Source organism: Capsicum annuum, chromosome 7 (genome assembly GCF_002878395.1).
Source record: "Capsicum annuum cultivar UCD-10X-F1 chromosome 7, UCD10Xv1.1, whole genome shotgun sequence".
NCBI lineage: Eukaryota > Viridiplantae > Streptophyta > Magnoliopsida > Solanales > Solanaceae > Capsicum > Capsicum annuum.
The window spans coordinates 129,763,400-129,788,127 of NC_061117.1; the positions used below are offsets into that span (position 1 = coordinate 129,763,400).

General features: G+C 36.2%; 1 protein-coding gene across 4 annotated transcripts; it reads right to left on the reverse strand.

The window, feature by feature from the left end:
• Positions 1-594: 594 nt before the first annotated feature.
• On the reverse strand, positions 595-17,250 carry LOC107878005 (DEAD-box ATP-dependent RNA helicase 17). Of its 4 annotated transcripts, none has more exons than XM_016724845.2 (10): positions 17,028-17,250; positions 16,563-16,635; positions 16,217-16,326; positions 15,699-15,842; positions 3,743-3,851; positions 3,303-3,655; positions 3,119-3,192; positions 2,683-2,987; positions 2,103-2,349; positions 595-1,288 (listed from the first exon to the last, which is right to left on the reverse strand). In XM_016724845.2, exons 1-10 carry the CDS (start codon positions 17,152-17,154, stop codon positions 1,043-1,045), a joined length of 1,788 nt encoding a protein of 595 aa, XP_016580331.1. In that variant the 5' UTR covers positions 17,155-17,250; the 3' UTR covers positions 595-1,042. The 4 variants fall into 4 exon arrangements, with proteins under 4 accessions (XP_016580331.1, XP_016580333.1, XP_047249688.1 ...); XM_016724847.2 differs by having other exon boundaries at positions 15,699-15,804; positions 17,028-17,159; XM_047393732.1 differs by lacking the exon at positions 17,028-17,250 and adding an exon at positions 4,681-4,798.
• Positions 17,251-24,728: the final 7,478 nt, after the last annotated feature.

Sequence of the window (24,728 nt, forward strand, 5' to 3'; positions counted from 1 at the left end):
ATCTCAATATTTATAGAAGTATTTCCTTAATAGATTCCTATTTTAGGAATATTTTTCTAATTGAATCGTAGAAAAAAAATATTGATTAATTCTCCTACCATATATTTTATGAATCCCATATATTTTAGAAAGTTTAGTAGAAAGAAAAATATTAATTAATTCTCCTACAATATTTTTAAGAATCCTCACACTTTTAATACATTATACTCCCTCCGTCCCATTTTATGTGTCGTCATTTTCTTTTTAACCCGTCCCAAAAAGAATATCATGTTTCCTTATTTGAAAAATATTTAAAAACACAATTACACTTTTACCCTTATTGGACTCACTTAATTAAAAAAAAAAATTAGTTGCACATTTTTTAATAAAAGACAATTTGATAAATATTATCAAGTCTCTATTATTTCTTAAACTCCATGCCCGATCAAATGGCGACACATAGATAGATATAGCTTATAGATTATAAAATAGATTTTCTCACCTGGTTAGTAAGGCTTTGTCTGGATAATTCCCTAAAATGATCAAAGGGGAAACCGAATTTTAAATACCAACAGTGTGACAAACCAAATCGAGCCAGTCCTAAACCAAAAAACGGAACAAATGAGATCTCGACTCCTGGTTAATCGGTTAAAATTGGTCTCGTTTGGTTTACGTCCAAACAAGTCATGCACCTAGTAAATACATAGATCGTATAACTGATTAAAAAGTAGTCCAGAAGTTAAATATTTTGGGTACAACGCATCCTTGAGCACACAAAACTTCTGTTAGCATAATTAAAATTCTAACAATATGAACGCCCCCTGCTTACATTCTCACCAGAAAGGGCATATGTTTGCAAGCTGCTAGCACAATCTCAAGGTCAGAGCAAATAGGACTGGCTTGAACTTCCTCTGCAAAACTGAATTACAAGAGCTCATCAGATTACTTGCTCCAGTTGTCGAGGCAGGACACGTAGAGATGCTCGGCAGAAACATCTTGTGTACATATCCTATCCAATTTCTCGAGCTCACCTGACGACAAATGTTCACATCCTCAATAGACATCATCTTTTTGCGACTTTCCTCTTTTTTGATACATTATTCTGTTTCTGGTCTCTCATCCTCTTCTTTCTTTGTTTTTGGAGGGATTTATTAACCAAAGATGGTTGTTCCTTCAACGCAAAACTCCTTGCCACATGGCCCAAATGAAGTTTCTTCACCATAAATATTCCTTTAAGTTCACCACGATGGGCAGTGTAAGCACGGACCCATGAGCAAAATGCATTCTGCGCCATTTTCTTCATCTTTAACTGACAACATCAATGAGTCGATCCATCATTTGAAGAATATGAAAAATCATTCCACCCTATTTAAGTATTATCATTGAGGTGTATCCACTTGACCAAAGCAACTTTTAAATACAATCAACCAATATCAGTTTTCTAAGCATAAAAAGGCATTATTAGTAATATAACATTAGTGGTGGCATGTCGAGCAATTCAAAAGTGCTGCAATCCCGCCAGAACATTTTGGAATTCTTACAAACTAATTTAAGACTGCAATCATACTTAAGCTAAAGGAAAATACTATAAGCAAATAAAAAATCCAATACAGCTCTAAATCTTCAACCAAAGGAAGCCTACTTTAGTATAACTATTTACAGCAAGCAGATCATTTGTCCAAACAACGAAAGGAGAAGCAGAGACTGAGGAGAATATACTATATAGAAGCCTAACCCTTGCTTCACCCTTACCTCGCTTCACCCCATAGAGAAGTTCCTAGAGATCATTATTGCCAAATAGGCATCTTTTAAGTTGTTCTTTCAACCTTAGACATCCTTATTTTAACTTAAAGGAGTAAAGTCAATTAGCAATAGCATAGCATAGACAAAGAAGCAACCAGAAAGATGAAACCAATAGAAATTAAGAGACCTCAAAAAAAAGAGAGGCCTTCTTTTGGGTAACTGAAGGAAATGAAGAAACTTTGAATTCAAACTGCAGATCGGTATGTCAAGATGAAATGATGTGCAAGCTATGTTGTACCATACTGATGAATTTGTATTACAACAATGCATGAAGCAAAAAAGGAAACTCAGTATAACATAAATAAGACCAAGTCTAGTACCTCTGATGAAGTAAAAGATTCCAATGCTTTCTGCAGAGAAACAACCCAGGGATGTGTGTCTACTGAAACAAAATTCTTCGGGTGGTACCTGATTCCAAACAATGGAAAGCTATCCAAAAGCTTCTGGAGGGGATACTCTGTTAGTGTCACCCCGTGTTTCTCCAAGCCATGCAAGTAATCAGTTTCAACTGGCTGTAGGAACAATAAGGAATCTCCCTTTTCACCTATACGGGCGGTTCTTCCTACCCTGCATTAGGATGCAACTAACATCAATCCACAAATCCAGGCAAGCGCACTACGTAAATTTGGGAAACTAACTATTGAGGTGCTGATTTGTGTTCAATCACTCCAGATTTAGTAGTGCTTCAGGCTTAAGGAAATTTGATCTCCTTGATAGAACTTGGAAATTTAGGATCCCTATGGAAGAGGGTGGACGAAATGTGCAACCACAACATAAAGGACACAAACTGTCACCATTTAAGTAAAATAAAAAGAGAAAATTTCAGGACTGAGAGTGATTTACTGACCAAAATTTTTAAGTCTAAAATTTCAAATGGGGAGGGGGAGAGAGAGAGTTTACCGATGCACATATTCCGTTGCCTCTCCTGGAGGATCATACTGTATAATACACCTAACTTTTGGAAAGTCCAAGCCCCTAGCAGCAACATCAGTTGATAGCAGTAGTGCTGATTTTTCTTTTTTGAAAGCATGGAATGTAGTTCTTCTGTCTTCATGATTCATATTCCCATGCAACCGAAAGGTTTTGCATTTCAGAAACAGTTGTTTGAGATCTATATCTGATTGCAGATGAGAGAGCCACTGAAATCCACTCACCAATGAATAATGAAAGTCTACAGCATCACATGTTGAAAAGAATACCACAACCTATACCGTGCAAAAACGTATATTGGTAATATGCTCAACTTCTGATGGTAAAAAATTTGATGCGAATGAATGATTAATCTAGCTTTTTTACAAGTCAAAATCGCTTTTTTGGCACTAAAGAATTGCCTTACCTTCTGGGAAGATTCATTCTCAAACAGATGTTTTAGAATAGCAAGAAGCACTACAAGCCGAGAACCACAGGGGACTGCGAATAGAATACCACAAGACTCTTATGATCATAAAGCAAATGATCAGGGTAATATGTGAATATATACTTTTTTGAAAAAGTCATGAATATATACTTCCTAACCATACCTTTCATATATCTCTGAAGTAACTGAGTCGGAAGCTTATATTCCTCAGCCGAAGAATTCAGTGGTTTGCCATCTTTTACTAATATATCACACCCATTAAATTCCATTGGTTCAGCGTCTTCATGAGTTAACTGTAGCTCTATTTTCTCGTCAATCCCTACCGTTACTGGGTTATCTAAACTAATTTCCGCGAGGTGATTTACTTTCTCATTCAATGTAGCAGATAACAACAAATTTTGCCTCTGAACCCCAGAAACCTGTGAAGAGTTACCCTTTCCAACAGATTTTTGTTGTTTTGAGCCCAGAATATTAAGTATGTCTTCAATCTCTTTACCATATCCAAGCTCCAGAATTCTATAAAGCATATATGCAAAATTGAGTGGTTGAAGATATGCATTTAGTCAAACAGCATGTCCATTGAGAGATAAAACATAAATATACCGGTCTGCTTCATCAAAAATTATCCAACGCAGGTTTGTGTACAAGAATGATGATGTGTTTTTTAGGTGATCCAAAAGACGTCCAGGAGTTGCAACAAGAATACATATACCTAGAAATAAGCACTATAATGAGGCTTTTGAAATGCTTCCAAACCAAGAAGAGGAAATTCTCCAGGAGTATTACTATTTACTACAGACAGCTCTGATTGTAATATCAAGCACCATATACCAAGACACAAAAGGCACAAAACAGAAAAGTTCAAGTGACTTGCATGAAAAAGGAGATGAACGAGACTGTTCAATCCGCAAAAGCTAGAGAGGATAGCATGGGATGTATGGATATAAAGTAAAAGAACTAGGACACAGAAAATACTTCAATATATGAGGGTCAAGCATAAAAACCACCAGGAAATGCTCGAGATATATAATGTCGAGATATATAATGCCCCAAATGCCTTATATAATTTTCAAATGGACTTATAATGGAGTTGGACTATTCCAATCTTTTCCAAATTAACCTGGAGACAATATACGGGTACAATCCCTAGAGTAGCTTCTGAGTGCAGTAGCACCGGAATTTCTGGAACAACAAGCGTTGGGTGTGTTTGGTATGATGGAAAATGTTTTTGGAAAATGTTTTCTTATATTCCCGTGTTTGGTTATAAAACATTGGGAAAATATTTTCCAAAATGACTCATTTTCCATTTTCCTCTATTTTCTGGAAAATGACAGATATGACTTTTATGCCCCCACCCCCACTCCTCTTCCCCACCCCAACACCACTCAAATTCACATTACTCAAAATATTCATATTACTCAAAAACATTTTTCACCGTGCTTTGCTCTAATTTTTCACTGCTTGAAATAAAAAATAGTGAAGCCCGAATTTTTCCCATGTTTGTTGAATTGTTATTTCCATGTGCATGGAGGAAGACTTACCTATGTTACTTTTGCTAATTGCATATTCCATTTTGTCATCATTGTAGCTCGTTTCACAAGGTTGAATAAGCTTGTCGTTCAATTGTATTTCTATTGATTGTAGTATCTTGAGATTGTCCTGACAAAATGTTGAAAAGTATCTCTTATGCTTGTTAATTAGTAGTTGCTCAAAATTTAGTGACTTGTAATATCTTAGTACTCGATATTGATATTATTTGCTATGCTTAAATTAGTTCTTACAAATTGTTGAGTTGCTAGAGGCAGTGATATACTAGTTAACAGTTAGTAGTATTTTCTAAAAAATATTTTCTACTCACCAATCAAACACCATAAAATATTTTCTGGAAAAAAATTTTCACTCACCAACCAAACATGAGAAATAAACAGAAAACCAACTTATTTTCCAGGAAAATATTTTCCATCATACCAAACACACCCTTTGTGGGGGTGCTAATTTTTTTAGGATGGTAACAGTTAGTCTATATATATATATATCCACAGGGCACTACATCCAAAAGATTTAGTACTTATTCAAAAGTATTACATACTACATTAGTCCTCTTTCCTGCTCTATTTCTTACAAGTAGTCTAGTACATCAAAAATGTCTTCGGTTTGCACTAATATATCTTGTTTACACCAAAAATAAAACAAAGTTAAGCAGTTCATCTTGAGACTCTGAATGCCATTCTTCTTGTCTTGAAAACATCTCTGATTCCTCTCATTCCACACTGTCCACCAAATGCATGCTGGGACAATCTTCCATCTCTCCTCCTTTGAACTTGCATTGCCATCATTGTTCCAGGAACTCAAACACCTTTAATGCTACCTGGTTTTACCCAATTTATCTTGCTTAGGCAAATAAATAGGCTCCATAATTGTTCTGTCCATTTGCAATGAAAAAAGAGATGGTTGATTTTCTCCCTTTGCTCTCCACATAGATTGCATCTTGAGCATAAATGGAATCCTTTCAGTTGAAATTCTCATGTGTCAAGACAGCTTCCTTTGCTAGTAACCAGGTGAAACAATTCACTTTGTATGGAATTTTGGTCTTCCAGATCATCTTCCACGGCCAATTCTCTTCTCTATGGTTTGATAATTTTAGTGACTTATATGCTGATCTAACCGTGAAAACTCCTGACCCTTCTTCCTTCCATACCATGATATCCCTTTCTTCATTCATTTGGTGTTCTGTTTATCAATACTAAAAACCTCAATGTGTTGATGCAATGTTTGATCTACTTGATCCATCTGGTCCCAAATCCCATGTTTCCAAGCATATGAATTAAAAAATCCAAATTAAGGTGGTCATAGGCTTTCTGGATATCTAATTTGCATAACAACCCTGGAAGCTTGCTTCTTTGCCTGGACTCCACACATTCATTAGCTATCAAGATAGCATCCATGATTTGTCTCCCCTTGATAAATGTCATCTGTTGTCTGTCCACCAGTTTGTGTATCACCTTCTTCAACCTCTCGGCCAACAATTTTGCTATAATCTTATAGACACCACTAATGAGGCTGATGGGTCTATAGTCATTAAGTTCCACTGCACCCACCTTCTTTGGAATCAAAGCCACAAAGGTTGCATTTAAACTTCGTTCAAAAAAGCCTTCCTCATGAAAGTTCTGAATGGCAGCAATTAGATCTTTCTTGATAACCTCCCAACACTGTTTAAAAAAGGCCATGGAGTAGCCATCTAGGCCAGGTTCTTTGTCTCCTGCACATGCTTTAATGCTCTCCAGTATTACCTAATCTTCAAAAGCAGCCATCAAGAAGGTGTTATCTTCCTCCTCAACCCTAGGGCATTCTCTTATCTCCAACTGTGGTCTCCAAACTTTTGTTTCTTTGTACAAATTCTCATAATAGGAGACTATCTCTTTACCCACTTCTTCTGGATCTGTCACTAACTCATTTCTGACTTTGAGCTTAACTATTGTATTCATCCTCCTATGGACATTTCTTGTTATGTGGAAGAAGCTCATGATTGTATCCCCTTGTTTTAACCATGTTGCCCTGGACCTTTGCCTCTATGCTATCTCTTTTTTTTTTTTGTCTATGTCTTCAAACTCCATGTTTAGAACTAACCTAGAGGCTATTTCCTTTTCATTCAATTCTCTCTGTTCCTATATCATGTCTAGCTCAACCAGTTGTGATAAGACATTTTGTTTTTGTGCTCCCAGGTCACCTTGAGTTGTTTTGCTTAACTTTGTCTACAGGGCCTTCAATTTAGATGCTAGGATGTAGTTAGGTTTCCCAGTATAGTTAAAGGAATCCCACCAACTCTTGACTATTTCATTGAAATCTGATGTCTACAACCACCAATTCTCAAACTTAAAGTAAGACTTGGTATTCTCCCATTCCCCACACTACATCAGAGGAGTATGATCAGATATCACCTTTGTAGTGTACTCTGTCTAATTTTCCTGAAGCTAGATGCCATTCCTCTAAAAACAACATTCTATCCAACCTTGCAGCACAACTATGTCTACCACTTCTCATCCATGTGCACTCCCCCAATCAACTCGGGATCCACCAACTCCATATCTTCAATGAACTCTGAAAAATCTATCATTGCTTTGCTGATTCTGTTACAATTTTTCTTCTCTAAGGGGTGTCTTGTTGTATTAAAGTCCCCACATAACACCCATGGTCCATGGTCCAGTTGAAAGACCCCTGTCTCCTCCCTCTCCTATCTATCGTTTGGAGCATACACTCCAGTCATATGCCATTGGAACTTCTGAGTGTTCTCTGAAAAACTGCAGGTTACAGTGTACATGCCCAAACTACTAACCTCACCTATCCACTCCCTTTTGTCCCATATAATCACTATGCCTCCTCTAGTGCCACTAGCTTCTAGTTGAATATAGTTTGCCCATCTATTCCCCCATATCTCCTTTACCTTCTCTTCTGTGTTCCCCTCTAATTTTGACTCTTGTAGACATACTATATCAGCCTCCCAAGTGCACAAAATGTTCCCAATTGTGCTTCTTTTCTTTGCACAATTTAGTCCCTGCACCTTCCATGAAACTATGTTTAGCTTCATTGATTTTTATGGCTAAACATCCCCCCTTCTTCCTGGAACCACTACACACAAAATTAGAATTGATCTCTAACCTTTTAAGCTCATTAATCGCTTTCTTTTTTATCACTGTCTGCTTCCTCATCCCTACCTTCTCTTTGTTTACTTGTTTATTGTTATCTATCTTCAGGAATAACAATTCTGCAGTTTCTTCACATACCTTGAAATCAACCCCAAACTCTCTACTTAATCTCATAATGTTTTGTTGTATCCATTCTGTACTGTTGTTGCTTTGGAGAACTTCTGTCGGTGGTTGGACTTTCAAGGGAACTGCTTCTGCTGCTATTACTATGGATGATTCGCCCTCTTTCTCCACAATCTGTTTCTCCCCGTCTCCACCATTACAAAGATTAGTAGCATTTTCTATGACTGCCACTTCCCTCAATTGAGAAATCTCCCATACATGTCGCTCTTTTTCTTCCATCTGATCACCCAAATGTTCACTTAACGTTCTATTAACGTTCACAAACGCGCTGGCAAAGGACTGTTCTCTTCGACTGACCAGCCGACGCCAGCGACGGCGTAGACGCGCCGGCAACAGGTAAGGGTTACCTCTTGGCCTCTCTCCCTCATTTTCTCTCTCTCACCAATTCTCTCTAGCTACTTCTCTCGCTTCCCCTTCTTTGCCATCTCGTCACTGCTATCGCCGGCGGGATTAGGGTTTCCGTCTGCTCGACTCCGGCGACGGCAGAAGTGTGCAGTACCGGCCAAATCAGGTGGTACGACGACAGCCGGCCCTCAGAGGCCAGATTCCGATAACAACCAGAAGACTCTGGCAACAGCCGGCGACGCATCGGAGGCCGCTTTCCGGCGACGCTATTTTGAGCAACCACGTTCGAAACCAAAATTTCCAGTACCAGCAGCAAGCAGGAGTACCCCGGTGACATCTAAACTTTGATATTTAGTTACTTTTTACTAGTTACTATTTACCGTTTCATTTCTTTGTACTGTATTGTTCTGTTCCTTATGATTATAGTTGTGATTGGCTGTTTTCACTTGTTGGTGGATATTTGTTGTGTTGCTTTAGCTGCTAGGCCGGATAGTGTATTTTGTGTGTGCCTGTTGTTCCCCTACTGCTTTCCTGTTTTTCTGCTTTCCTATTGTTGCTTTATTTTGTTGTTTGTTGGTTTGGGGCTTTGTTTCGGTTCGTAAGTGGTGGCTGTAGGGGTTGATGGTGGAATAGAGTCATGTCCGAGGGGGTTGGAGGCGGTTTTGGGTGGGGAGGGTAGGGGTGGGTGTGGGGTCTAGGTCGGGTGTTAGGGCTGGTGTGGTGAGGGGAGGTAGAGGTAGGCGAGAGGCGGGAGAAGATAGGTTGAAGGTAGGGTCTTGGAACATAGGGACCCTTCAGGCTAAGTCCGTAGAGCTGGTGAAGATTCTTAAGAGAAGGAGGATTAATATTGCGTGTGTTCAAGAGACTAAGTAGGTAGGGTCCAAAGCTAGGGATGTAGATGGGTATAAGCTGTGGTACTCAGGGAGTGACAGGCGTCGGAATGGAGTAGGGATCTTAGTACATGAGGAGCTTAGAGGGCAGGTGGTGGAGGTTAAGATGGTCAGTGATAGGCTGATGATGATTAAGTTGGTCATTGGGGGGTTTACGATGCATGTGTGTAGTGTTTATGCGCCGTAGGTGGGCTTGGAAGAGGAGGTGAAAGCGAGGTTTTCGGAGGCTTTGGACGACGTGGTGAGAAGCGTGCCTAGTTCAGAGAAGATTGTCATAGCAGGGGACTTCAATGGGCACATTGGGGTTTTGTCGGGAGATTATGACGATGTGCATAAAGATTTTGGTTTCGGTGATAGAAATGATGAGGGAGCTGCTCTGTTGGATTTTGCAAGGGCCTTTAGGCTGGTGGTGGTGAATTCGAGCTTTTCAAAGAAGGAGGATCACCTGATTACCTTCCGAAGCGCGATAGCCAAGACTCAGATTGACTTTCTGCTGCTTAGGAAGGGGGATAAGGTTTTAAGGACTGTAAAGTCATTCCGAGTGAGCATCTTTCGACCCAGCACAGGCTTCTGGTGATGGACTTGATTATCAAGAAGAGCAAGAAGAGAAGGACCGGGGAGGGTCGGCCTAGAATTAAGTGGGGTGGCTTGATGCCAGGTAGTGTGCGGGAGATAGAGGAGAAAGTGGCGGGATTGCGGGTGTGGGAGTATAGGGGACGTGGATGTTATGTGGGATAGGGCTGCCAGTTGCATCACGGAGACTGCTAGAGAAGTGTTGGGTGTTTCGAGGGGTCGGGCAAGACGGCATAAGGGGGACTGGTGGTGGAATGAAGAAGTTAAGAAGAAAGTGGAGGTTAAGAAGGGGGCGTATGTTAAGTAAATTAAGAGTAAGGATGCAGAGGAGAAGCGGGTGAATAGAGAGGTCTACAAAGTAACAAGGAAGGAGGCTAAGCTAGCAGTTACGGCTGCTAAGACAGCAGCGTGAATAGGGAGGTCTACAAAGTAGCAAAGAAAGAGGCTAAGCTAGCAGTTACGGCTGCTAAGACAGCAAAGTTTGAGAGCTTATATGCAGGGTTAGAGAAGAAAGACGGGGAAAAGAGGTTGTGTAGGCTTGCTAAAGCTAGGGAGCGGAAGGGTTGGGACCTCGATCAAGTGAAGTGCATTAAAGGGAGGATGGTAGAGTGTTGGTGGAGGATGTTCACATTAAGAAGAGATGGCAGGAGTATTTTCATAGGCTTTTTGAACGAGGAGGGAGACAGAGGCACTGAGTTAGGGGAGATGAAGCACTTAGAGAAGAGCCATGATTTCAGTTATTGTAGATATTTTAAGGTTGAGGAGGTCAAAGAGGCTATAAGTAGGATGCGGAGGGGAAGGGCGACGGGGCCTAACGAGATTCTGATGGATTTTTGGAATTCAACAAATACAAGATAAAAATAGTGTATTTCATACCAAAACAGCCAGAAACACAACAATAACGTGAACAAGATGAACAACAATAACACAAGTTTCAGATTCAATAAAGGACCCAAAACAGTCCACTACACAAGATAACAACAACAAAAGTAAAGATAGAAAGTGAGATATATTACTACAAGGCCTAAGAACTAGGGTGTGTATTAAACACCTAAACCCTTAGAAACATGTAATAAGAACAACTACACTCTTCGTGGACAAAAGAGGGACCTCAATCTCCCAAGCACCCAACGTTCCAAGCCAAGAACAAACACAAGTGATTCCACATTTAGTGTTCACCTAATTTCAGGTTTACCTCTTAGAGAAGAGAGGACTTGTGTTACAAAGTGTTACACACTCTCAAAATATCATCAATAACTAATGAATGAAACCCTAAAAGGTTCTATTTATAGCCATTACAAAAATAGAAGCTAAAATGTCCAAAATGCCCCTCTAGAGATAGGTGCCCTTCAAGTGTAATGTAGGGGTTGTCTTGTTGTGTTCCAAGGCTCCTCTTTACAATTCAAGTGTGAGATTAGAGTCGGGTTGGTTTGTTTTAAGGCCTTCGCTTGCACACTCCAAGTCTCGGGTTCATTACACTCTCACATACGTCCATCTTTGTGGTCGTACTTGTATCACAAGGGGAGGTGCCTTGGTGTATGTTGTTTGCGGATGATGTCGTGCTGATTGATAAGACGCGGGGGGTGTGAATGATAAATTGGAGGTTTGGAGGCAAACCCTTGAATCTAAGGGGTTCGGGTTGAGTAGGTCTAAGACAGAGTATATGGAATGCAAGTTTAGTGACTTGAGGCAGGAGGACGATGTGGTGGTGAGGTTGGATTCCCAGGATGTCTGTAAGAGGGATAGTTTCAAATATCTTGGGTCTATGATTCAGGAGAACGGCGAGATTGATGAGGATGTCTCTAACCGTATTGGAGCAGGTTGGATGAAGTGAAAGCTCGCCTCGGGAGTATTGTGTGATAAAAGGTGCCCTTTAAGCTTAAAGACAAATTCTACAAAGTGGCAATCCGTCCAGCCACGTTGTATGTGGAGCAGAGTGTTGGCCAGTCAAGAATTCCCGTTTTCAAAAGTGAAGGTGGCGGAAATGAGAATGTTGCGTTGGATGTGTGGACAAGATGCGGGAAGGAAGACTGAGATGGTTTGAGCATGTGATGAGGAGGGGCACGGATACCCCAGTTCGTAGGTGGGAGAGTCTAGCGTTGGATGGCTTCAGGAAGAGAAGAGGTAGGCCGAGGAAATACTGGAGGGAAGTGATTCGACATGACATGGAGCAGCTTCAGCTTACTGAGGACATGACCCTAGATAGGAAGGTGTGGAGGTCGCGGATAAGGGTAGAAGGCTAAGATGAGTGTGTGGGTTGTAGCAAGTAGTTAGAAGAGCTCATGTATAGCCGAGTTGGCAATCCTAGGACTGTGTCCATAGGTAAGAGCCCCTAGTCAGGGGGTTTGGGGGTGGTGGGTGCCTTTGGTCTGTGAATGTATGTTACTACTAGGTGGTTGTCTTATTCCAGATATCCTTTTCTTATCTTGTGTTTCATATTGCGCTTATTTATCTAATTTCGTATTGCTTGATTTCTATTGTATTATGTCTTATTCCTTATTTATGTTATGCCATACATCCTGCTTCATGTTTCATTCCACTTATTTACTATTCTATATCTTGAGCCAGGGGTCTATCGGAAACAACCTCTCTACTTCTTCGGAGGTAGCGGTATGGACTGCGTACATTTTACCCTCCCCAGACCCCACTGTGGGAATACACTAGGTTTGTTGTTGTTGATCACCCAAATGTTCGAATCTGTTTGTAAGTTTTGGCTCCTGTGAATTGGCAAAAATTTCGAGGTTTATTATGTCTTCAGAAGTTCCTTTAGGCCTAAAAGAGCTGGACTGGCAGCATTTGAAACAAATTGGGTCCAGTAGGCCCATTTGTTTTTTCTTTTTAATCTGGTCCCATGTAGCTTCAAGTGGGCCCTTGTCTTTTTCCCCCTTAGCACATGTGGGTGGATTTAAAAATTTCCCACTATTTAAGATCTCCACATGTGACAACTGTGGCTGCACCACCTCTTTCATCAAAAAGGACTTTTGTCCTCTATTAACTTCTGGAAAAGACCTGTCACCTCTGACATCACCTCTTTCGTAAAAAAAGGTTTTTGTCCTCTATAATCTTCTGGACAAAGACCTTCCACCTCTTTCTTTCTTACAGTCACCAGAGCTTCAGTCCAGATCAGAATCTGGTAAACAAATCCTTCATCAGAAATTTCTAACTCTTTGGGAATTTTTTTCCCATCACCTCTCACCTTAATCCGAGCCCAATGGAGGTGATTTTTGAGAGTTGTTTCTTCTTCTGTCTTCCTGTGATTTTATTCTATTATTTCCTATTCTTTATTTCGGTCATGTCATCCATCCCCTTGTTTATTATCCTTATCTTGAGTCGGGGGTCTATCGAAAACAGCCTCTCTACTTCTTCGGAGGTAGCAGTATGGACTGCGTACATCTTACCCTCCCCAGACCCTACGTTGTAGGAATACACTAGGTTTGTTGTTGTTGTTGTTGTTGTTTCTTCTGTCTCTATAAATCCCCCACATCCATCCCTAATTTGTTTGAAGACTTCTTGTGACCACAAGCTCAAAGGAAGTCCTACAACCCTAATCCAGACCCAATCTCTCCTTAACTCCTCCGGCCAACAACCCGGAGTTGGCTCCCACCATTCCAATTTTAGGTGCATCTTCTTCCACAACCATTTCCCTTCCATGACATGCTCAGCTGCTCTACGAGAAGGTAGTTCGAACAGAAACATACCATCGTTCATCGCATATGCATTTATGCCTCTTTCTGTCTTCCATGTGTTGCATGCCCATCTGCTCACGTCGTTCAGCTGTGGGACCTCAAATGAAGCTTGCTGAAACCTGCCAACTACACATCTGTTCAGCACGTCCTCACCAGATGCAGATATGCCTCCGGAAATATCCAGCCCAGCTACACTGCTCTGTATCTCCATTTTCTTGGTTGCCTCTATCGCCCATCTGCTAGTGTTGAAAGCCTCTTTATAGGACTGATATGATTTTGTTGTACTTGTTGTCTGCTTCTCCTCCCCCTCTCTTTCTGGATCATATATGAACTTTGCAATTTTATGAGCAATGTTCCCCATCCCCCTCTATATGTAGTTTCAGGTGTGATAATGACTGATTTGTTATGCCCCAGTATAGCAATAAAACTAATGCACCTACCATTTTCATTATGTTTAAGAGTGCAGTAATATTCAGAGAAGTGATCTTTTGTCCTACACCTCTTAACCACCTTCCCCTATTCCTTCGATGCTGCAATAAATACAGAGACTAACCATTGCAGGATTCTATGACTAACTTTTGTTCTTCTCATTAAATTCTTGTTGCGCTCTACCCACTCGTACCATGATTCTGCTTCCGAATGACATTTTGTGATATCAAAAGACTTTAGGCCAGCATTGCAGTAGATGCAATTCTCCCCAGCTAAGTAAGAATCCTTCATTTTGTCAGAAAAAAACCCCTAAGAAAGGAAAGAAATTTGAATTTTCAGACTAAAAGTGGGCTACCTTGAAAACCATGCCAGAGAGCATTTTTCAAACAAAGTAGCTCCAATTTCCTTTGTGGGGGTGCTAATAATGAATAGTCATCCACCACTCCCATTCTTCTTGTCAACAATTTAGGGGTAAGGACATAAAGTACATGTTTCTTCACCACATCTTTGATCTTCATGTCTTATTAAAGCATAGTATGCACACCACAAAATTCCACCTCTCCTGCGCCTTAATTGCTAACAAGATTCCTAAGAGGCATCAAATGTGGCGGAGTCACATTCATCGCAGCCGCTTCCACTACCAAAGTACATGCGATTTGTTTCGAAACAAAGACCGTTTTCGAAAGAATAAAGACCATATTAGATAGGATGATGGAAAAGAATAGAGTAAGGAGAGGACTAAAAGTCTAAAACCGCTCTTACGTGCAACCTAATCTATGGTTTACAAGTTAGCTGAAATTTTTTGTATTTCCTGTTCCTATCTTTTTGTATAGACAGTTAGTTTTTGAGGGGCTTAAAGCGATAAACAAGCTAAAATGTGAGGTGGAAGGAAAAGTAGTGCCTCCAAGGGTTAATTATTCGTGTAGAGAGCATAGATCAGAAACAGTAGTTAGCATTTGGCTTGGAGAAGAGGAAGTAAGTTATAGGATGAAGGGCGGCCCTAGAGACAAGAGAGTGTCTCACTAGACTTGCAAGTGAGAAAATAGAATTGTAAAATTTGGCACTACCACATGAAAGAATTTAAACATCCAACCTAAAACTTAAAAGTGATGATTAAAACAATTTAGGCCATGTAAATCTATTTGAAACCCTTGTGAAACTGATATGCAAAATATATATCCTTAAAAAGAATAAAAGCTGTGCAATCTAGTGCTGATCAAAAAGGAAATCTTAGCAACCACTATACAACTGTAAATTTCTCCTCGTCAGCACCATTTTCAGCACTATTTAAGAAAATGGATAGAATATACGCAGCATAAAAAAGCTTCCTTTTTCAGCAAGCAAACTGCCTTCAAGTTACAAAAGTAACTCCAATGAACCAAAACAACCAGCATTTACCATCTCAGGAGCAGAGGTAAGAATGCAATGTACTGCCAAAGCTATACAAAGCACTGTAAATGTTGAGAAACCCTCCATTACTATAGCAGTATAGCTAACATATGTGAGCAATCTAGAGTCTAATTTGGATAAAGTGTCGGACTTTATTTCATTAGGTGTATGAATTAGTAGCTTAGTTGTTACCTATTTAAAAGCTACAGTAAATAAAGTCCCATTTGAAAATACACCACCAATCCATCTTAGCTACTCTGTTAAGTCCGTGTAAGTAGAAGCGAATGAAGGGACTTGCAGGAGGTTGAAAAGTCATCGTGCGCTTGCGAGTTAGCCAAAGACAAGGAGAAGTTTTTGTCTAGAAACAGAACATTGAAATCATTTACGAGGACAAGAAATAAAGGGGACGAAATGCACCTACCTTTTCGCAATCTTGCTTTCTCTTTCGACCTGCTTTCCCCTCCCATAATATATCCAGGAACAATCCAGTGAAAACAATGCAATAGCTTTTGCAAGATCTCGTAAACCTGCATGCATAATTCATGCGTTGGCACAAGAACCAACGCTATCCCAAATAAACCAGATACAACGACTTAAATCACCAAACTTTACAAGAGAAATTAGACGTAGGTAGCTGATTTTCTTATAGCCATTATGAAGAAAAACACTTGCTTTAGCCTAAACACCATAGAGGCTATTCTAATGATGAGAATCACATTTTTGCTTTCAGATTCAACAAAAAAGTAGTAGTTTTTATTTTTCTTTTAACCTCAAAATTGGAATCACATCTCCGGTGGCTTGTCAAGTACGCTTTTAGTTATAGAACCATGGAGTGTACATCATTAGATAGAGTCCTTTCCTCAATAGGGATTCAGAAACATAAAAAATCTAAGGAAACGGATAGCACGTGAAACCAAGATGAGCAAATATGACACGCACCAAAAGTACCATCAGACCGCTGAATCCTGGGATCACACTTCTGCAACTGATGAATGACTGGAGTCAAATAAGCCACAGTTTTCCCAGTTCCAGTTGCCGCATTCACTAGCCTGTCACCAATAATTAGCAATAATCCAAAAATCAATTCTAACATTAGCAATCGCAAAACTTGAAATCCAAATACCATCCACAACAACAACAACCCAATATATTCCCACACAGTGAGGTCCGGGGAGGGTGAAATGTACGCAGTCCATACCGCTACCTCCGAAGAAATCCAAATACCATCACATCCAAAAATACATACAATAATTGAATAAAAATCATCAAAGGACAGAGAAATTACACGTGCCGGCCGGAGAGGATAACAGGTATTGCTTGAGCCTGAACAAGAGTCGGAGCCTCAAATCCAAGCCTCTCTGTTATCAAATTTACATTAAAATTAAATTCTAAATTACTTAAGCTTCTTTCTTCCCATACTTGACATGAAAAAGATGCAGTTTTAAGCAATTACAGCTACACCATACATAAACCAATAAAAATTGCTCCCATTGCTCCAATTTATGTGGCACAGTTCGTATTTAAGAGTCAAACAGTTTAATTTGACCGTGAATTCGGATTAGGGTATGGAATCTTCAAATATTTTGAAAAAAAAATTATATATTTGAAAGTAAAACTACCGTAAGTCACCATTCAAAATATTTCAAAGATATATAATAAGATTACGGTCAAAGATAGACTTATTTGAATCAAGAATTTTGAAAGATGCCACATAAATCGGGACGGAAGGAGTAAGGTTGAATAAAAGAACCTTTGAGCTGGTCGCATAAGGTAGGGTGAAGACCGAGACTTGCGAAAGAACAAGAAGCGAAAACCTCAGAGGAGCGGTTCGTGTTCTCAGTCATTTGCTTTTTCCTCGTGTTAAGGTTAAGCTCCATTATTTCAAGTTGCCGTCTGTATTGGGTAGGGTTTTACACAGAGAATGAACTGTCAAATAGAGAACAAAATGACGAAAAGTCCCCTATCTTTGACTATTGATGCAAGACGGTCTTTCTTTAACCGTTTCGCGATGAGGATTAAAAAAAATATATTTTCCCATATTTTTAAAGTTGAAAATTGAGTTACAATTATGTTTGATAATATTATTTATTTTATAAATGAAGAATTTTTAAAGTTAAAAATTAAAAAAAAATTGAAAATATTTGGAGTTATATAAAAATTGAGTTATTTTATGAAAATAAAAAAATTATTTGTTTTAAAAAAAATTAACAAGTGTATAAAGTGAATCTAAAAATAGTGAAAATATCAATTGAATTATTTTTCAAAAAAAATTTAAATATTATAAAAATATTTTTCAAAATATTTATGATCAAAAAAGTATTCTCAAACAAAGCAAAAACGTATTTTCTGAATAATATTCATGATCAAACGCCTTGTTAATGAAAGTAGTCCCCTTAGGTTGTTTGGTAGGATGCACTTTGGTGACTACCTAATTAACTTCTTTTTTGATAAACGTGATTAGTACTATTATATATTTAAAAAGTTCTGAATTTATTTTATTGAGTCATGTCTTTTTTATAAGTAAACATTTTATTTATTTATCAAGTGATATTACAAAACAAAACAACCTTGGACAATAGCCTCAAGCTTTCTAAACAGCATCTCAACTACCTATTTCATAGCTAAACTTTGCATTAACACCTAGGAATTACATTTAGTTCTAATAGTTGAGCAAAAATTTTGGACTAATGGTTTCCTCTTTCATGGATATCATGAATTATCTGCCTGATTATAAGTTTCGTTGGCTTCTGCTTGTGTTGAAAAACTCTACTGTTGCGATACACAACACCAGCTAAAGCTATTCAATAGACTTGTGCCCCTTTCCCCTCATAAAATTTATTGTCCATTTCACTTCATCATTCCATGGTAAATTCGTTCTTGCAATCCCTTGCCAAACTAACAAATAATTTCATATATTAGCCGTAAAAGAAGCATGCAAAAAACAAGTGATCCACATCTTCATCCTTCTCTTGACAAAATGGACATAGCACTATATTAATAAATTTTCACTTTGCCAATCTTACCTTGATAGATAGTTTCCTGTAAAGAGCTAAATAGAGCATGACTAACCATTTGGGCGCACCATAATTTGACCATACCAACTTTCTCCATTCCTCTTTTCATCTGTAACCCAGTTTCTAGGAGATGTTTATGAGCTTTCAAAATTTTTTGTACTATCCAAAAGGCTTGATTTACTTGGGTATCCCACACTCCTTTTTCATAATAAATGTGTATCCATTCCATTTAGAGTTTGTCCTTTTTTTTTTACATAAATTCCACAGTAGTTGCCTATAGCAGCCTTGTTTCAGGTATGAATATCTAAAAAACTCAGACCACCACTTGATTCAGAACATCATAGCTTTTTCATGCGATCAGAGATCTCTTAGAGGCATTCGCACTCCCTGTCCACAAAAATCTCCTGCATATAGCTTACACAATTTGAACAATTTTCTTAGGCAATAAAAATACTTGTGACCAAAATATTTGTATGGAGAATTTGACGCTTTAACCAGTTGCACCTTTTCAGCATATGACAAAAATCTAATTATCCAGCTTGTAGTTCTCCCTAATAGCTTATTAGTCAAAGGCTTACATTGTACAAGAGACAGTCTCTTAGTACTCAGAGGTATCCCAAGATACCCAAATGACAAATCACCATTTTATAATTGTAACTCCTACAGAATTTGATCTTGTACAACCTGTGATACACCACCAAAATAGACACTGCTTTTGTCCACATTTTTCATCAGTTCTAATGCTTAAGAAAATAACTCAAAGCATTAGTATAAGCATCTGATAGATTTTAAATCACCTCTGCAAAACAAGAATAAGTCGTCAACAAAACTTAGTTGAATAATTCTTTGTGGTTTACATCTGGGATAGTAGTGAAACTCGGAATTGATATGCAGCCCCTTCAGTATTCTAGTAAGATAGTCCATGGATAATATAAATAGATAAGAGAAAATATGATCTCCCTGTCTAACCCCAACCCTTGCATGAAAGGTTTAATAGTTTTCCCATTGATCATCACTGAACAGGTAACTATAGTAACACACTACATAATCCAGGTTATAACTTGACTAGGAAACTCTAATTCATACAAGATTTTCTCTATAAAACTCCACTCTAAAGAATCATATGCTTTCTTTATATCAATTTTCACCATACACCTTTTTGAGATACCCTTCCTCCCATAGCCCCTTACTAATTCATGGCTAAGAATTATATTGTTATTAATAGCTCTGCCAGGCACAAAAGCTGACTGACTCGACCCAACTAAGGAACTTATTACCTTCTTTAGTCTTGTTGTGATCACTCTAGAGATAAGTTTGTATACTGTTGAACAACATGTACTTTTCAATTTTAGTAAGAGATAAGTATGAAAAGTTTGATTTTGCTATTTGTTGGTTCTTTAAAGCTATTTTTTTTAACCCGTTAAATTTTACTAGAAATCTATTGAAAATTTGAGATAATTATAATTATCAGATTTTATTTAAAATAAAATAAAAAAATAAAGTTTTGCAAAGAAGCACACAAATCTATACAATATGAAAGGTATTTTTGTCCACAAACAATATTTCTTTAGAAATAAAACAATGCATATTTGTTTTTTTTAAAAATAAGTCAAGAATAATTAATTCCAACACTGCTAATCTCAGCATTACTAATACATTCTATTTAGTAATATTCTTATACATCCTATCAAATGAGTATGCACCGGATAATTTGTTATTAAAACTTAACGGTTGTTTGATAGGATGTATAAGAATAGTGTAAAATATGGTGTATTGGTAATATTTTCATTAGTAATGTTGATATTAGTTATACTAAATTATTTCTTATACAATATTTGAGTTGTCGTGTTAAAAATAACGTACACTGCATATTTTTACAAAAAAAATATTTACAAAAATACACTTCACAGATATAATGAAAATGATGTGGAAAAGATTTTAAGGAGAATTTTGTCCTTACCCATACTAATGCATCCATTAAAGTCCTTTGCATTGCTAATACCATGAATTGTCTTGTATTTTCTATGCATTGCATAATACCAAATATAGTGTTAGTTATACGTAGTTAAAAAAGTGTACCAAACAAAGTAATAGCAATACACCCAGTTAATGCATGAATTATTTTTTCTAATGCATCCTCCCAAACGACTCCTTATAGTTTTTTAACTGTTTGACCAAGTTTATTTTTTCATAAATTATTTTATTTCTCACGAAATTTTTTATTTTTTTTTGAAAATCACTTCTCAAATAAGCTAATTTTAGAATTTCGAGAAAATAGACTATTTGTCAAATTTTTACCAAATTTTATGTATCACAATTGAGGGGGAGTGTGAGACGAAATGGAAATTCACATCTAGAGGTTATTATTATTTTTTAATGGATGAAAATCGTGTTCACCCCTCAAGTGTGCTTTAAAAATCAAACCCGCACCTCCCTCAATTTTGAACAATAGTCATACTCCTTTATTCTATGCAATATCCATATTATTCTTATTACTAGTTTAGTGTATGTGCTTTGCACATGAGTCACATTAATTATAAAAATTATACATCAAAAAGAACAAGTAAATAGTACTTTGTCATTAAAATAGATACATTATTCATGTAAATAAAATAAATAAATATTTTACTTTGATGCAGTAAAATATATTAGGAACGTACAAAAATGAGAAAATCATTTGTACTTATAGATATGTTAATGTTTAAGATAATAATTTATTTTGGTTGCATTTCGTTTTTTTTAATTGATGATGTTCCACGTGTATGATGCGATTTGCGCGCTTGTGTTATTTTATTAAATACAAAATTTATAAAATCTCACAAATTTTCCTCTCTACATTTTGATTTTTTGGGTTTAATTTTAACTTGACATGAAATTTAATGAAATAGTTTTTTTTTTAATCTTGTAATATTAAACAAAAGATATGTAGAAGGTATCGAATAAAAAATATATATTATATTATAATCAACCTAAAATTTGGTTCATAATCAGCGGAATCTTTCTCCTCCATCAACGATAAATTTAATCACAAGAAGTTAAATACCACTAAGCAATAATTTACCTTGATATCATGAAGGATTTAATTTGTAGATCTATTGTATAATATGTGCATTCAGTATTTCCGATAGCTCATTTCACTATTTTCGATAGCTCATTCACGTATCGTCTTTGTTGAGCCACCACTGCATCTCACAAATCTTTTCTAGTTTAATATCAACTTTATCATTAAGTAATTGACTTGAGCTATAAATATAAAAATGCTTGAATACAATAAAAAAAAAGTTTAATTAATGAATAATGTACGTATTTGACAAATTTAATAAATTCATATCATAGGAGAAGAAAAGTTAGTTACAAACATAAAAGGAAGATTTGTTATTTATGATCAATAAAATTCACGGAATAGAAAAAAAATTTTAATCTAAATAACACAAAGTTACTCAATAATGAAAACTTCGTATTCATGATCAATAAATTCAATGTAATAGAAAAAAAATCTTAAACCTCAAAATTATAAAATTATGTTGGAGATTCAGTAACAAAAGTTACTTACAAACATAAAAAATATGTTTTGTTATTCTTGAATAATAAAACTAACACAACAGAAAAAGAAATCTGAAACCTGAAAATTAAATTTAAAAAAACATATGTAATAGAAAAGAAAATCTGAAACTTCGAAACCACAAAATTAAGTTGGAGATTCAATTATGAAAGTTACTTACAACATAAAATGATGTTTAATTATACTTGATCAATAGGACCAACGTAATAGAAAGGAAAATCAGACACTTAAAAATTAAATCAAAAAATTACGTTAGAGACTCAATAACAAAAATTACTTGCAAACATAAAAAAAACAACTTGTTATCTATGATCAATAAAACCAAAAAGAAAATAAAATTTGAAATCTAGAAACCACAAGTTTACTTAATAAAAATAAATAATGGGCAAAATTTTGTAAACCTATTTGATATGTTTTATAAACATGTTTGATTTTTTTCATATAAAAAACATACAGTTTTTATAAAAAGTTCCTACATATAAACAAAATAAATGATGATTTTTAAAGGTTTTTTGTTTTTCAGAAAGAAAGGCAAATTTTTGAGTTCTTTGTTTTCCAAAAATAAGATGTTCTTCTAATTTTTCCGAAAAAAACAACTGCTAACATTAATTTCTAATTGAATCTTTTCTCCTATTATAGGAATTGTTTTCCTATTCTAGTTGAGCTTTTTCTCTTAACCTCCTATTTTAGGAGTCTTTTAATTGTAGTTGACCAAAACAATAAGTGATTCTTTAAAATATATTTTATAATTTGAGAAAATAGTAAATGACTATTTTGTTTATTGCGGAGACTTTTAATGAAAGACAAAAAGTTCAAATCACTTTTCTAAGGGTCTTCACACTTTTAATATATTATAGATATAGATTTTAATCCTATATTTTATGTACTACCTTTTTATGTTATATATAATATATTTTTTAACCTAGGTATTTATAACATTTTATTTAAGTTCATTAACATTATAAGTAAAATAATACTTTTATGAATTTGTCACAAAGTTTAACGTTATTTTTTAAGACTGCTATTTCATTATATATGTATTAAGTGTGTATATATGTATGTACATGCATGTTCGTATATTTTTGTGTTTTATTACTCTCTTACTCCGTACGTTTCGTATTACTTGACTCTTATTGGACATGACACATCCCTTAAGAAAAAATTAATTAGAGGTGTATTTTATTAAACTAACCTTATTAATGATACTTAATGTGAAACTTTAAATTTGATTATACTACTACTTCATGTAGTTATTTAATACTTAAGAATAGAAAGAAAAATAACACAATTCTCTTAATTTCATAAATTAGCCAAGTAATTTAAAACAACCATTTTTAGTATGAGGTCAAGTAACATGAAACAAATGGAGTATTCTCTATTATCTATATAAGTACATAAGTTTTGATTGATATTAATGGAGTATTACATACGTTATAATTTTAAATTTAAATAAATATAATCTTTAAAATTTGGATTTACTTTTATTAATTATTTTGTGTTTTCTGCATTGAAATATATTTAGAAAGTTACTAGAGAAAATTGAAGAAAGGTATCTTTTAAGTCTTGAATGAAGGATTGGTAACATTGACTAACTTAAAGGGTCAAACATAATTAGCAAACTTGATTAAGTTAATTGTGGACATGATTAATATTTTTAAAACTTTCTAATCTTTTCAAAAATACAAATCAACCCAACTCACACCCCTCTTCAATCCAAATCATCGACCGTCTCTCTCCTCTCTCTCGACAACTTCTCTCAACCAACAGTTCTACAAATCTCTCCTTTCAATCCCCGGCGACTTCAACCTCCGATGACAAATAGTTGGGCTTCGAGTTACTTTTCGACTTCAACCGTCAATCGACGTGACAACCCTGCTCTCCGGCCACAACAGCTTCGAATTCTTCATCGTTCCTTTTCTTTTTGCACAAGTAAAAAATTATGGCCTTTTTAGTTTTGAAGAAAACGAGGAACTTGAGCCAACTTCTCCTATAGTATTGGTTAACAATTTTAATATTTGTTGCTTTAATTTGAAATGCGGTCTAAATAAAACCCTAATTTCTGATATTTCTTCTATTCTCTTCTCTTTTTTTCTCTTCTCTTTTGTTTTTTGATTTTGAAGTTTAATTTGTTGCGCTCGTTACTCAGTTGATTTATTCTTGTTCTTGGAAAAAATGGTGATATTTCTGTTGGTCTGTTAAATAAAATCATGCTACTATTTTTCTCTCCAACAGATTATCCATCTGATGCAACATATTAACCATCTGATATAACAGATCAACCATCTGATGCAACAGAGGAACCATCAAATTAAAATTTTGATATAACAAATTAAACATCTAATGCAACAAATTAATCATCCGATGCAACAGAGAAACCATTAGATAAAAAATTTCATGCAACAGATTTAGCATATGATGCAACAGTTTAACCATCTAATATAATAATTTAACTATCTGATGCAACAGATTAACCATATGTTGCAATGGATTAACCATCTGATGTAACAGATTTATTATCGGATGCAACAGAGAAACCATCAAATTAAAAATCTGACCGATAGATTAAGCATCTGATGCAACGAAAGAACCATTAGATTAAAGATCTGATGCAACAGAGGAACATCCTGTTAGATAAAATCCTATCAACTCTTCTAACAGGATATATCCAAGACTAGATTTTTTCAGTTGATCATTCATCTGTCGCGATAGACGACCCTTCTGTTGGAAGAAATCTAAACAATATTGATCGTTGATAATTGTTTCAATAGATCACTCATATATTGTAACAGATGTGTGACCTGTTGCACAAACTAATTATCTTTCTTAACAGATGAGTGATATATTTTGTATTGTCATAATAGATTACTTAGTCATT

Excerpts from the sequence above, each read along its gene's own strand:
- LOC107878005 (XM_016724845.2), bottom strand. The coding sequence starts at position 17,154 with ATGGAGCTTAACCTTAACACGAGGAAAAAGCAAATGACTGAGAACACG. Across the intron at positions 3,656-3,742 it reads ATTTTTGATGAAGCAGACCG|AATTCTGGAGCTTGGATATG; the intron begins GTATATTTATGT and ends TATGCTTTATAG. Across the intron at positions 1,289-2,102 it reads AATCTTTTACTTCATCAGAG|TTAAAGATGAAGAAAATGGC; the intron begins GTACTAGACTTG and ends TGATGTTGTCAG.